General features: G+C 43.4%; 1 protein-coding gene across 5 annotated transcripts in view; it reads left to right on the top strand.

Moving 5' to 3' along the window:
• The window catches only part of DENND10 (DENN domain containing 10), a 38,383-nt gene extending 24,902 nt beyond the window's left edge, over positions 1 to 13,481 (top strand). For all 5 annotated transcript variants that reach the window (XM_053583865.1, XM_053583866.1, XM_053583863.1 and 2 more), the window contains 4 exons: positions 681 to 781; positions 5,095 to 5,202; positions 8,019 to 8,113; positions 13,180 to 13,481. In XM_053583865.1, the coding sequence (XP_053439840.1) occupies positions 681 to 781; positions 5,095 to 5,202; positions 8,019 to 8,113; positions 13,180 to 13,356 (481 nt within the window). In that variant the 3' untranslated portion in view covers positions 13,357 to 13,481. The remainder of the gene's footprint in view (positions 1 to 680; positions 782 to 5,094; positions 5,203 to 8,018; positions 8,114 to 13,179) is intronic.
• Positions 13,482 to 15,524: the final 2,043 nt, after the last annotated feature.

Below are 15,524 nucleotides of genomic sequence, written 5' to 3' on the forward strand. Positions count from 1 at the left end.
TATGCCGCTTAAACTGGAATGTCCAAGCTTGTGAGATATTCAGCAGGGCACCAGTGAGTTCACGAAGCCACAGATTAGTTCAACACATTTTCCTGCAGTTTTACCTCACATTTTTCTCAGGGATACTTGGGCTACATGAAAACAAACACACATGGTTTGCAAGTTTGACTAGAATTTTAAGTATAAAGGGGAGACCTCCACAAGATTTCTAGCAGCGGCTAGTTTGGACTTTACCTATAGGTTCCTTCTCTATGGCAGTCTGCAGAGTGAGATTTTGGAGGAAAACCTGAGAAGCATCACTCCTTGCCACCATGAGATCTTTTGAAACTTCATCTTGAGCTTTTTGTTTCTGATCTGACCAAAAATGCACAGTTGAAAACATCGCATTGCTTTAGTTTGAAGCCCAGAGGTGTATGCTAGCATTTTGGAGACTTGGCCTTACAATGCCCCTGATTAGCTGCATGATCCCACCCTCTTCATTTCCTCTTTGGGAAGAGAAGAGGCAGGCTGAGTCTTCATAGGGTGGACCAACAGCCACTTGATTCTTTTTTTTTTTTTTTTTGGTTGCAGTTCAGCCGGGGTTGGGTTTGAACCTGCCACCCTTGGTATATGGGGCCGGCGCCTTACCGACTGAGCCACAGGCACCGCCCAGCCACTTGATTCTTGCCTTAATTCCCCAGGACTCTGCCTGCCCTGGTGTGGCATCGACAGGACTGGACCATTCTTCACTCCTACGTGCACCTCAGCGCAGACGAGCTGGAAGCCCTGCAGATGTGCACAGGTAGACAAGAGGATCCAGGGGAGGAAGTGTCTGCTTTAAGAGGGGGTTCTGTGTGCATCCCTGAGGGTAATAGTGATCCTTTATTATTTCTTTGGCAAATACAATAATTTTTTCACCCTTTATAAACTTTTTTTTTTTTGGTCAGGCGTGTTGGGTCATGCTTGTAATCCGGGCACTCTGGGAGGCCAAGGCAGGTGGATCGCCTGAGCTCAGGCGTTAGAGACCAGCCTGAGCAAGAGCAAGACCCCGTCTCTACTAAAGATGGAAAAATAGGCTGGGCTCAATGGCTCACACCTGTAATCCGAACACTGTGGGAGGCTGAGGTGGGTGGGTTGCTTGAGTTCACAGTTTGATGAGACCAGCCTGAGTCAGAGCGAGATCCACCTCTAAAAATAGCCAGGTGTTGTGGCAGGTGCCTGTAGTCCCAGCTACTTGGGAAGCTAAGGCAAGAGAATCACTTGAGCTCAAGAGTTCGAGGTTGCTGTGAGATATGATATCATGGCACTCTGCTGAGGGTGACAAAGTGAGACTTTATCTCTCAAAAGTAAATTGTGAGAAATACACATGATAGAAAATTTACTACCTTATGCATTAAAAAAAATTATTATTTTTTTTTTTTTTGCAGTTTTTGGCTGGGGCTGGGTTTTAATCCGCCACCTCTGGCATATGGGGCCAGTGCCCTACTCCTTTGAGCCACAGGCGCTGCCCCCCAGTTTTTTTTTTTTTTTTTTTGAGACAGCTTCAAGCTGTCACCCCAGGTAGAGTGCGATGGCATCACAGCTCACAGCAACCTCCAACCCCGGGACTCAAGCGATTCTCCTGCCTCTGCCTCCCGAGTAGCTGAGACTATAGGTGCCCACCACAATGCCCAGCTATTTTTTGGTTGCAGCCGTCATTGTTGTTTGGCAGGCCCGGGCTGGATTCGAACCTGCCAGCTCAGGTGTATGTGGCTGGCTCCTTAGCTGCTTGAGTCACAGGCATCGATCCTAAAAATTTTTTTTTAATTTTAGAGACAGGGTCTTGCTCTATTGCCCAGGCTGGAGTGCAGTGGCATGATCATAGCTCACTGTAGTCTCAGACTCCTGGGCTCACGTGATCCTCATTCTCTTCAGTAGCTAGGACTATAGGTAAATGTCACTACACTCAGCTAATCTTTAAATGTTTTGTAGAGATGGGGTCTCCCTATATTGCACAGGCTGATCTTGAACTCCAGAGTTCAAGTGACCACCTTGCCTTGGCCTCCCAAAGTGCTGTGATTACAGGCCTGAGCCACTATGCCTAGCCTCATCTTAACCATGTTTAATTAAGTGTATAGTTCAGTGGCATTAAGTACCTTCATGTTGTGCAACTATCACTAAAATGCAACCTTTATTTATTTATTTATTTATTTATTTATTTTTTGTAGAGACAGAGTCTCACTTTATGGCCCTAGGTAGAGTGCCATGGCCTCACACAGCTCACAGCCACCTCCAACTCCTGGGCTTAAGCGATTCTCTTGCCTCAGCCTCCCGAGTAGCTGGGACTACAGGCACCCGCCACAATACCCAGCTATTTTTTGGTTGCAGTTTGGCCGGGGCCGGGTTTGAACCCACCACCCTCGGTATATGGGGCTGGTGCCCTACTGACTGAGCCACAGGTGCCGCCTGAAAAATGCAACCTTTTTTTAATTTATAAAGTTCTAATCTTAAAAGTTCCCTACCAGTGATTTTATTTTGCATATTTAGACTTTGATCATTTCCATATTTTTTTTCTCAAAGGAAAATTACAATTATTTTGAAATAATGTTGCCTAGTAATTATTAGGCAACATTAGGTTTCTGAACATAGGTTTCTGGCAATAATTTAATAATATATTCTAGCAATAATTTAGTAATAATTTTAGTAATACAAAGTGAGACTCTGTCTCAAAAAAGAAAAGACAGTCTTACTCTGTTGCCACAGGCTAGGGTGCCATGGTGACAGCCTAGCTCATACAACCTCAAACTCTTGGGCTTAAGCAATCCTCTTGCCTCAGCCTCCCAAGTAGCTGGGATTACAGGTGTCTGCCACAATACCTAGCTAGTTTTAGAGATGGGGTATTGCTCTTGCTCAGGCTGGTGTTGAACTCCTGAGCTCAAGCGGTCCACCTGCCTTGGCCTCCAAGAGTGCTAGGATTATAGATGTGAGCCACTGCGCTTGGCCCATGAGACTCTATCTTTAAAAAAAGAAGAAAATTGGGTGGCACCTGTGGCTCAGAGGAGTAGGGCGCCAGCTCCATATGCCGGAGGTGGCGGGTTCAAACCCAGCCCCTGCCAAAAACTGCTAAAAGTAAAAAAAGAAAGAAAGAAAGAAAAAAATTAAGATTATTATGCCCTTTATACTTTTATCATAGTAATAGGTTCTTTCATAAAATTACAGTGATAACAAATGGTAAGGATTTTTGCTGTTGCTTTTTAAGTTATGAAATATTTCTTTGAGCAGCGCCCATAGCTCAGTGGGTAGGACGCTGGCCACATGCACTGGGGCCATCAGGTTCGAGCCCGGCCCAGGCCAGCTAAAACATGACAACGGCAACAACAATGAAAAAAATAGGGCGGCGCCTGTGGCTCAAGGAGTAGGGCACCGGTCCCATATGCCAGAGGTGGCGGATTCAAACCTAGCCCCAGCCAAAAACCAAAAAAAAAAAAAGAAAAAGAAAAAAATAGCTGGGCGTTGTGATGGATGCCTGTGGTCCCAGCTGCTCAGGAGGCGGAGGCAACATAATCGCTTAGGCCCTAGAGTTTGAGGTTGCTATGACGCCATGGCACTCTACTGAGGGCAACAGTTTGAGACTCTGTCTCCAAAAAAAATACCAAATAGAAATATTTCTTAGTTATACAATAATACATATTGGTCATGCAAGTTACACAAAATAAAAGGAACATTCATAGGCTCATGACACAGATGACAAAGTGGAATACTGTTGTACTTTGAAGTGCAAAGCTTTTTCTAGGTTATATATATTGAGAAGTAGAATTTCTGAGTTATAAGGTCTGCAAATCCTCAAGTTGTTGGGTAATGCCAAATGTTTTCCTCAGAGATGGTACAATTTACCCCAGTAGCAATACAGTAGAGGTCCCACCGCTTCACATCCTCAACAGTACTTGGTATTATTAAACTTTAAAATGTTTGAACCCAGCATGGTGGTTCATGCCTGTAATCCCAGCACTTTGGGATGCAGAGGCAGGAGGATCTTTTGAGCCTAGGAATTCAAGATCTGCCTGGGCAACATAGCAAGATCCCATCTCTACAAAAAGTAAAATTATGAGGCAGGTGTAGTGGCATACACCTACAGTCCTTGCTGTAGTCCTAGCTACTTGAGAGGCTAAGGTGGGAGGACTACTTGAGCCCAGGAATTCAAGATTACAGTGAGCTATGCATTCCAGCCTAGGCAAATAAAGCAAGACCCTGTCTCTTAAAAAAGAAAAAAGTTTGCCACATTGGTGGGTGTGCAGTGATATTCCATTGTGATTTTAATTTGCATTTTCCTGATTCTAAATGAGGTTAAACATACTACTATATGGTTTTGCCATTTGTTTCTTACAAAATGACTATTTCTTTTACTAAATTTTCCATTTGATTTTTTTTTTGATTCATAGTTTTTTTATATGTTCAGGATGTGAATCTATTGCTGGTTACATGTGCTTCAGAAATCTCCAAGTTTGTGTATTTTTTTTTTTTTTTTCATTTTCTTCAGAATCTTTTGATGAACTGATTCTTCATTACAATGTATTGGAATTTATTAGGCTTAAGAGTTTATGTTTTTATATTTAAGCAAATCTTCTCTATCCTAAGAATAGGAAGATATTCTCACATATTTTATTTATTTATTTATTTATTTATTTTTATTTATTTTTTTTTTTGTAGAGACAGAGTCTCACTTTATGGCCCTCGGTAGAGTACCTAAACGTTCATTCTTTTCCACTTAAGTCTTTAACCTACTTGGAACTATTTTTTTTTGGTGTAGTGTTTAAGTTTGGTAGTTTGGTATGCAATTTAATTTTTTCTCTGGCCCAAGAAATTTATTGAAGTGTCTGTTCCTTGCCTCAGTAATCAGGAATATCATTCTTTCATACCCCATTTTCTCACACCTGAGTAGGTCTGGGTTGTGTGAATTTCTTCAAGCAGCTGACAATAAGGTACTCTTAATAAATGCCACAGGGTACAGTTAATGTTCCCAAATAAACAATGCAGTGGGGAAAAGCAGCTGCTGAGCTTCTAGATTCAGTTCTCTTTTTATATGTTCTGTATTTCTTCCCACTCCAGTGATGGTTGATGTTCATCTTTGTAACACAGGTTACATCGCTGGGTTTGTAGACTTGGAGGTAAGCAACAGACCAGACCTCTACGATGTGTTTGTGAATCTGGCAGATAATGAAATTACCATTGCTCCACTTGCAAAAGGTTAGTTCTCCGTTCTGTTCCTGACCCAGAATATAGGTCAAGCAATTGTATTTTTTAGGCTGATTCTCTAAAACCAGTTTTTGAGGTCCTGTGTACCCACTCTGATAAAGCTAGAGGGGTTTTTCTGTCTAGAACACAGCATTTATTCTTTTTTGGGCGGGGGCAGGCTGGGTCTGCACCCACCACCTCCAGCATATGGGGCCAGTGCCCTACTCCTTTGAGCCACAGGCACCGCCCCACAGCATTTATTCTTACAGATGTACACCTGTTAGCAGTACATCCTGGGGGCTTATACTGCACAATATATGTTAAGTTAAATAGTCTACTCTTCTTGTTCGTCTACTTTTCTGTTTCAACAAGGTTACTATCTATTGCTACAATAGATCACTTCATAACTCAGTGGCTGAAAACAACAAATATTTATTATCTCACAGTTTGGGTAGATAAGGAGTTTAGCAGTGACATAGTTAGGTGGTTCTGGCCCAGTATCTCTCATGAGATTTCAATCAAGATGTTGTCAGGGGCACACATGGTGGCTAAAATCTAATTTATCTACTCAAGAGGCTGAGCTTGGAGGATCCTTGAGGTCTGGAACTTTAAACCAACCTGAACAACACCTTGTCTCTACAAAAAATTTTAAAAAGAAGGCAGCACCCGCAGCTTAGTGGGTAGGGCGCCAGCCACATACACCCAGGCTGGCAAAAAAACAGCCAGGTGTTGTGCCAGGAGCCTGTGGTCCCAGCTACTCAGGAGGCTGAGGCAAGAGAATGGCTTCAGCCTAAAAGTTTGAGGTTGCTGTGAGCTGTGATGCCATGGTACTCTACCGAGGGCAACATAGTGAAACTGTCTCAAAAAAAAAAAAAAAAATAGGCTTGGCACCTGTGGCTCAAGTGGCTAAGGCGCCAGCCACATGCACCTGAGCTGGTGGGTTCAAATCTAGCCCGGGCCTGCCAAACAATGATGGCTGCAACCAAAAAACTTAGCAGGCGTTGTGGCAGGTGCCTGTATTCCCAGCTACTTGGGAGGCGGAGGCAGGAGAATCACTTGAGCCCAGGAGTTGAAAGTTGCTGTGAGCTGTGATGGCGCGGCACTCTACCCAGGGTGACAGCTTGAGGCTCCGTCTCAAAAAAAAAAAAAAAGCCAAAGATGGGGGTGCATGCCTATAGACTCAGCCATTTGGGAGGGTAAAGTGGAAGGAAGGCTTGAGTCCAGGAATCTGAGACTATAATGAGCTATGTTGGTGCCACTGTACTCCATCCTGGGTGATACAGCAAGACCTCATCCCTCTTTAAAATAAAAAGCTATCACCAGAATCATCTGAAGATCTGAGGGGTCAAGTGAGGCTAGAAGTCACCTGCAGGCTGACCCAGTGGCTGTTGCCAGGCAGCCTCAGCTCCTTGACACATAGGCCTCTCCATAGGGCCTCTGTTCTCACAGCATGGCAGCTGGCTTCCTCAAGAGTGACCCAAGAGAGGAGCCACAGTGCTTTTTTTATAGCCTAGTCTTGGAAGCCACACACTATTCCTTCTTCTGTGTGTGGTGTGAGAAGCAAGTCACTAAGCCCAGTTGACATGAGGGAGAGAAACACAAGTGTTAAAGAGCATGTACTCAAGGGTTAACTGACTCCTGTATGGAAATCGTCTCAGTAAGCCCAAGGGATCAAAGTGCTCTGGAGCTAATGATTGTGTTTTAGTGTTGTCCTAGAAATTTTAAATTGTCCTAAATTACAGCTACATAAAGTGGAAAAGACTAGGTTAAATGTGTGTTGAGCCCAGACCTCTACCAGGTTTTGATTTCAGATGGGATGGTTGATAATAACTTTTGTGTTGTCACTTATCTTTCCTAAAAGTGGGGACAGCTGAATGCTCACTCATTAGGGGTTTTTGTTGGATAGAATCTGATTATGTGAGGTTTTATTGAGCAACTTCAAATTAATAGAACTATACTTGATTTTAATTTGTTTAAAATTACAAACATGATGAATGATCATGGTGAAAAATTCAAACTATAGAATCAGATCTGCAGGAGATACTGCCTTTTGTAAAGCCAATGTGATGGGCACTAGAGAGGGTGGCCCTCTCTCTCCTGCTGCCCTGTATTACTCTGAGCCCATAGTGGGCTCATCCTAGTCAGCACCACATGGTACGTACGAGCCTGTCCCTTGCAGAAGTTTCTGTTAACCTCCTTGCCGCAGATGGTAGCAATGTATGTGACTAATGTCACTCAGGCTGTTTCCTTTGCTCATTCCTAAGGACTATAACCCATCGAGTGCTCAGGGGGCTCCTGCAGAACTGACAGGAAGCTCTTTTGCAACCTTCCCACCAGAAAGAGAAATTTCCTTTTTTTTTTTTTTTTTGGCCGGGGATGGGTTTGAACCCGCCACCTCCGGCATATGGGACCGACGCCCTACTCCTTGAGCCACAGGCGCCGCCCAGAAAGAGAAATTTCTTAACTGTGAAGACTGAAATGAGAAAGTCAGGCTCTTGGCTTACACTCCTAACTTACTGTAGTCAGAATTGTTCATTAGTTTTTGTCTGGGAAGAAAAACAAAAATTCCTGTCAGTGGGGTGTGATGGGGAAATTTGGTCTGGTATGTGTTGTGTTTTGGCTGTGAAATAGCAATCACGATTGTATTGTGCCTTACGTCCTAATGTGCGGTCATACTCGCTTCAGTGGAAATGGGGGGCGGGGGATTGTCAGCTGCTTTTTGAAAATTGCCTCAGTATGGTCTTTTTAAGTTTTCAGATAGATGGCATGGTTATTTTTTATTATATAAACTTCTAAGTATTCAACACATTATCTTCTTATCTCATCAGAGGCCATGACAATGGGCAAATTGCACAAAGAAATTGGTCAGCTAATTGTTCAGTCTGGAGAAGATCCGGAGAAATCAGACAACCAGGTTATACAGGTAACTCATCTTCCAAATCACTAGCAGTACTCTGCGGTGGAGCTGTGCACTTGAGCAGAGTGGGAGGTGGGGGAAAGGGCAGCAGGCAGGTGCACGGGAGGGCTTGCAGGTGGCCACGGTAATGACGGCCCAGTCAGGCTCCAGAACAGGTGGATGAGGGGCTGGTGCTGAAGCCACCACTGTCAGTGAGAAATGTAACTGCCAGGTCACCTGGAATGCTGTTGTGAGCCAGCCAGTGCATTCTCTCCACCTAGGAGAATTTTCATGAAGGAACAAATTGTAAAGAGAAGGTTGCTGCTAAGCACCGGGACCTAAATAGACTGTTGAAATTTAGCTTTGCTGTGTTAACTCCAGGACAGCAGAAATCACATAATTAGGTTCTGTCCTACTTAGCAGGCTCCGTGATCACACGCAGCAGATTGGCTCCTTTGTGGGGTCCACCTGTCAGGCTGACCGAAGTGTCTGTATGGACCAGTTGACACTGTTGCCTCTGCCCTTGCCAGACTGGGGTGGCAAATGGGTTTCATTTCCTGAGCCTCTCCACGTGGTGACTGCAGCTTGTCTGGCCCGCCCCCTCCTGTCTGCTGCCCATCTGCATTTGGCCGGTTTCTAGCTCCTTACTTCTCTCTGCGGGGATGTGCTTTATGCCTCCTCTCTCCCAGGCCCTGTCTGGTCTAGGCTCGTCTCTAACCCTGGAACCTAGGGCCCAGAAGAACTGTCTGCCCCATCTGCACCTGTGCCACGTGGGGCCCTCTGACACGCAGGCTCAGCTCACCTGGTCCCACCAGCACATTTACTGTAGGCAGTGTTCACTGAGCTCAGCATGCATCAGGCGTCACACTGGGCAGGGGACGCAGGGGAAGCGAACTCCCTGCCCTCACGGTGCCTGCACTTTAGTGCAGTAGCGGAATAAATGACAAGATAATCATGACCCATGATAAATGCTATGACAGGAACAAGGGGCTGAGGTTGAGAATACTGGGGACTGGGAGACAGCTCTCTGAAGGAGGAGACGTGTCAGTGCTGGTGGCTCTGCTTGCTTTGGCTAGAAGTAGACAGGTCTTGCCCTAAGGACAAGAACACTGAGACTCTGAAGATGCTACAATGTAAACCACATGTCCATGCCCCCCACCATCATTAGAGTAAAAACACTTATTCTGGCCAGCTATGGTGGCTCCTGCCTTTAATTCTAGCACTTTGGGAGTCGGAAGTGGAGAACTGCTTCAGGCCAGGAGTACCACACCAACCTGGGCAACACAGTGAGACCCAAGCTCTACAAAAAGTTTAAACGTTAGCTGGGCATGGTATTGTGCACCTACAATCCCAGCTACTCAGGAGGCTGAGGCAGGAATGGTTGAGTCCAGGATTAAGATGTTGCAGTGAGCTATGCTTGTGCCACAACATTCTAACCATGGGTGACAGAGTGAAACCCCATCTCAAAAAAAAAAAGAGAGAAAAACAACACTATTCTTACAATGTAAGTGAAATGTTAATTTGAGTTTTGAATCATTATGTTTTTCATGGACTAAGTGCTAAACAGGTGACAGTATATTGTTTGACACCTTAGGGAGGGGGAGCGAAAGTCCTCACTATATTATAGGGGTTCAGAAATATTTGAATGAATTAATGTCAGCAAATGAGAAAAAACCCCACAATTTTAATGGGAGCTTTAGTGAGTCCTCAGCTGCCTCACAGGAACAAAACCTTTGTTGCAAGTGCAGGGTTACTTACTCTAGGCAGAAGACTTGTAGGAAATACAGGGGTTCAGCGCCTGTAGCTCAAGCAGCTAAGGTGCCAGCCACATATACCAGAGCTGGCGGGTTCAAATCTAGCCCATGCCTGCCAAACAACGACAGCTACAACCAAAAAATAGCTGGGGGTTGTGGTGGGTGCCTGTAGTCCCAGGTACTTAGGAGGCTGAGGCAAGAAAATCACTTAAGGCCAGGAGTTAGAGGTTGCTGTGAGCTATGTCTCCACGGCACTCTACCCTGGGTGACAGCTTGAGGCTCTGTCTCAAAAAAAAAAACCACAATAGCAGGGTTTCTCAAAAATTTAGAACATGGGTAGTGCCTGTGGCTCAGTCAGTAGGGTGCCGGCCCCATATACCGAGAGTAGGGGGTTCAAACCCGGGCCCTGCCAAACTGCAACAAAAAATAGCGGGGTGTTGTGGCAGGTACCCATAGTGCCTCAGCAGGAGACTGAGGCAAGAGAATCACCTAAGCCCAACAGCTGGAAGTTGCTGTGAGCTGTGACGCCACAGCACTCTACCCGAGGGTGATAAGAGTGAGACTCTGTATCTTAAAAAAAAAAAAAATTTAAAGCATAGGCTGGGTGAGGTGGCTCACCCCTGTAATCCCAGCACTCTGGGAGGCCAAGGCAGGTGGATTGCCTGAGCGCACAGGTTTAAGACCAGCTTGAGTCAGAGCAAGACCTCATCTCTCTCTCTTTTTTTTTTTTTTTTTTTTGAGACAGAGCCTCAAGCTGTCAGCCTGGGTAGAGTGCTGTGACATCACAGCTCACAGCAACCTCCAACTCCTGGGCTCAAGCCATTCTCCTGCCTCCCCCTCCCAAGTAGCTGGGACTACAGGCGCCCGCCACAATGCCCGGCTATTTTTCGGTATCAGCTGTCATTGTTTGGCAGGCCTGGTCTGGATTCGAACCCAGCAGCTCAGGTGTAATGTGGCAGGCGCAGAGCCAAGACCTCATCTCTTAAAAAAAAAAAAAAAAAAAAATATAGCCGGGCGTTGTGGCGGGCGCCTGTAGTCCCAGCTGCTCGGGAGGCTGAGGCAAGAGAATCACGTAAGCCCAAGAGTTAGAGGTTGCTGTGAGCCGTGTGACGCCATGGCACTCTACTCGAGGGCGGTACAGTGAGACTGTCTCTACAAAAAAAAAAAAAAATAGCTGGGCATTGTGGCGGACACCTGTAGTCCCAGCTACTAGGGAGGCTGAGGCAATAGAATTGCTTGAGCCCAAGAGTTTTGAGGTTGTTGTGAGCTACGATGCCATGGCACTCTACTGCTTGGCACTCTACTGGGGGAAACAAAGTGAGGCTCTGTCTTAAAAAAAATTTTTTTTGAACATAGAATTATTGCCGGGCGGCGCCTGTGGCTCAGTGAGTAGGGCGCCGGCCCCATATGCTGAGGGTGGCGGGTTCAAACCCAGCCCCGGCCAAACTGCAACCCAAAAATAGCCGGGCGTTGTGGCGGGCGCCTGTAGTCCCAGCTACTCGGGAGGCTGAGGCAGGAGAATCGCCTAAGCCCAGGAGTTGGAGGTTGCTGTGAGCTGTGTGACGCCACGGCACTCTACCGAGGGCCATAAAGTGAGACTCTGTCTCTACAAAAAAAAAAATATAAAAAAAAAAAAAAAAAGAATTATTGCCATATGAATCAGCAATTCTGTGTCTGGATATAATAATTCAACGAATTGGGCACAGGGATTCAAACAGTTGTATTGCTTAATGACAGAGATATCTCTGAGAAATGAGTTAACTTTCATGTATACAAACGTGTACTAGACGATGCAGCATACCACACACCTAGGCTGTCTGGTGTGGCCTGTTGCTTCCAAAGCTGCACAGCTAGACAGCATGTGACTGTACCGAATACTGTAGGCAACTGTAACATGATACTAATTATTTGTGTATCTGAACATATCTAAACCCAGAAGAGATACAGTAAAAATATAGTATCATAATCCTATGGCACCAGGAGTGTATATGCAATCTGTCATTGTACAAAATGTCATTATGTGGCAAGTGACTCTACGTGTGTGTGTGTGTGTGTGTGTGTGTGTGTGTGTGTGTGTGTGTAAATGCTCATGGTAGTGTTATTTATAATAGCCAAAAAGCAGAACCAACCCAGGTGTCCTTCAGCAGATGAATGGGTAAGTAAAATGTGGTCTGTCCATACAATGGAATATTATTTAGCCTTGAAAAGGAATGAAGATCTGATAACATACCATGACATGGATGAACCTTGAAAACATGCTAATGAAAAAACCCAGACACAAAAAGGCAAATATCTTAGGATTCCACTTACATGAAATACCTAGAGTAGGCAGATTCACAGAGAAAGTAAAACAGGTAAGGAAGGGGGGATGGGAAGTTATTATTTTGGGTATAAAGTTTGTTTGGGTTGGTGAAAAAGTTCTGAAAACAGATAGTGGGATTTTTGCTTTTGTTGTTGTTTGTTTTTGAGAGACACAGTCTCACTTTCTTGCCCCTGGTAAAGTACTGTGACGTCAGAGCTAACAGCAACCTCAGACTTCTGGGTTCAAGTGATTCTTTTGCCTCAGCCTCCTGAATAGCTGGGACTACAGGCATCTGCCACAACGCCTGGCTATTTTTAGGGGTGGGATCTTGCTGTAACTCAGGCTGGTCTTGAACCTATGAGCTCAGGCAATCCGCCCACCTCAGCCTCCCAGAGTGCTGGGATTACAGATGTAGGCCACCACCTGGCCCCCCCCACACTTTTTTTTTTAAAGACAGAATATCACTCTGTTGCCCTGAGTAGAGTACCATGGTGTCATCATAGCTCACAGCAACCTCAAACTCTTGGGCTCAAGAGATCCTCTTGCACCAGTCCACTGAGTAACTGGGACTACAGGCATGCACCACCATGCCTGGCAATTTTTTTTTATTTTTAGTAGAGACAGGGTCTCGTTCTTGCTCAGGTTGGTCTCAAACTCCTGAGCTCAAGTGATCCACCCATCTTGGCTTCCCACAGTGCTAGGATTACAGGAGTGAGCCGCCTGGCCTAGTCTAGATAGTGGTGATGGTTGCAAACTGCTGAATTATACACTTAAAAATGGTTGATGTGGTAAAAAACAAAATCTTTCACACTGATTTTTCTAAATTACTTTAAGTTAGTTTCAGTTTTTATAAAGTTAGTCCAATAAACTTTTCTTTCTTTTTTTTTTTATTGTTGGGGATTCATTGTTAAGCCAGGTTACACTGATTGCAATTGTTAGGTACCAATAAACTTTTCAAATGGCAGGAAGAATTCTAGAGCATAGCTATTAAAATTTTTGAATACTAAAATATTACATCTTTTTCTTTTCTATTAAAGGATATTGCCCTAAAAACCAGAGAAATCTTAGCCAACCTAGCACTGTTTTCAGAAGTTTCGGATGATGGAGAAAAGCGAGTCCTCAATTTGGAGGCACTGAAGCAGAAACGATTTCCACCAGCAACAGAAAACTTCCTTTATCATCTAGCAGTAGCCGAACAGATGCTGAAAATCTGACTCTGCCAGAATGTGTTCCTGACGACTGATAGAAAACCCTTTCACTCTGTCCATTAACTATGTAAAATACTGAAAGTAACAGAGAAACGTTATATTTTTAATGATTTGACCTTAAAAACATTGAAGCACATGAAAACGCTTCCTCTGATTTTCTCCTAGCTGATACAGTTTCCTGTCCACTGTCAGTGTTGGACAAAGTGCTGTAACTACTATATATAACATTACCAAATGGCCCAGTGTCCTGGAATAAGAAAAAAAGCTGCGAAGTTCTTGTGCAAATCACCATGAATGCGAAAGCCTTCCTTATTATAAGTTCCAGTTTGTCTCATGGTATAGCCATAAACTAATGGTTTACTTTCAGAAAGCTGCCTGAAATTTTGCTTTGTATTCTTCTAGGAAGAACTTAAATTCCTCCTGAGGAACTCTTATTTTCTGAGCCAAACTACTAAGTTTTCTGCAGAACTGTCTAAGAAGATCATTCAAAAGATCTTGTAATTGCACTTTCATAAAAAAGTTTTTTCCTGGCCTTTGAAGATTTTGCCTATATTGTGCATAGATTTTATACTTCAGTAGACTGCTGTAATAATCCATATTTATACTGTCGCAGAAGCAAACATTTGGCAAACTTAAGCCAATTAATACTCACCCAGTTGCTAATAATATTCTTTTGAAAAAAAAAAAAATGCCAGTCCTTACATGGTAAAATGGGAAGCCCATTTTGAATATAAATGTCTGTAGGACTAAAACAGTGACGTTATGGTAAGGGAGTATAAGCGTTAACTTCTTACAGGGGCCAAAACCAGAAAATGTCTTCAGACAACTTTGATGAAGCAACGTGGCCACTTCTTTTCAGTTACGACGTACCTTTTTCATCATTGGAGACTTTAAAATTGCCAAATAAGCATAGAGGTCTAAATGATGTACTCCTTATTTTATTATGTATGTTCGTATTATGAAAGATTATTTTTTACTTAGTACTTTTGTCCTTAGAAATCTTACCTGGAAACATGTCTGTAAAAAATTTGTCTCTATTAGGTCTTTCATTTTTTTTTAGTATTAGACATTTGTTAAGTAAAAATTAAAAATACCCTTTTCTCCCCCCCTCATTTGGATGGGGGCGGGGTGTGTGTGTCCTGAAATGAGGTGACGTTTACTGAGGCAAACAATTGAAATTAAATCTGCACTTTATGAAAATGAATACTAACATTTTCTTCTTTCTCATTTTTTTTTATATTACTACATTAGATAATGATCGAAGTTGTTAAAATTACAAATCTATGATACAGAAATAAAATGGAAGTATTCTGATACCCAACAAACTTTTTAGGTAGGTGAAGAATTGTGCCCTTTTTGTCTAATTCTGCCCACTCCAAGCCAACAAAAAACAAACCTTTTTCAATGGGAGAAGCCCTGGGGAATCAGTAAAGACCTATTCAAAGTTGAAGCCACAACTTCCAGATGTCCCTCTTTCCTGCCCAAGTCTCCCATCCCCCATTTCCTGGAGCCTTTGCCCATTTTCTCTTTTTTTTTTTTTTCACATTGACATTTTTATTAATGCCAACTGTTTTTTAATTGTTTTTTTTTTAAACAATAGCACAAAAATGTTTCAAAGAAGCAGTCTCATGATCTGATGGCCTTCTGAAATACAGTTAGGCCACACCAAATATGAATTTCTGTTGATAACACACAAAAAATTTTTAAGAGAAATGAAAAGGAACAAGAAAAGAAAAAAGATATGGAAAGAGGAAGGGAATGAAAGATTTACAGCTAAAACTCACTGAATAGGTAAGGCTTGTTAGTAGGATATTCAGTTGAAACAAAGAGTGACACACACACCCAGTCTATTTTTTAAACCAATCACAACTGATGTGTAGGCCCTGCAGCAGTTATCAATGACTTCTTACACAAAATGAGCCAGGAGAAGCCACCATGGTACTGTTGTAAAGATGTTCAATAGTTAGCTTGTCAGACAAGCAGGCATTTTTAGCACAAGATTCCTTCAGAAGGGCCTGGCTGAAGACCTTTTATATCTGTTGTCTCACGTATATATATTTCAGGGTTCTAAGAGTCATCTTTAAAAAGAAAAGAAAAAATAATGTATACCAGTTTCTCTTATTTAATGTGGCTCTGAAAGATGTTTCCTTTATCTCTAAGAAGGACATGGGGGT

This window comes from Nycticebus coucang, chromosome 3, assembly GCF_027406575.1.
Source record: "Nycticebus coucang isolate mNycCou1 chromosome 3, mNycCou1.pri, whole genome shotgun sequence".
NCBI classification, from domain to species: domain Eukaryota; kingdom Metazoa; phylum Chordata; class Mammalia; order Primates; family Lorisidae; genus Nycticebus; species Nycticebus coucang.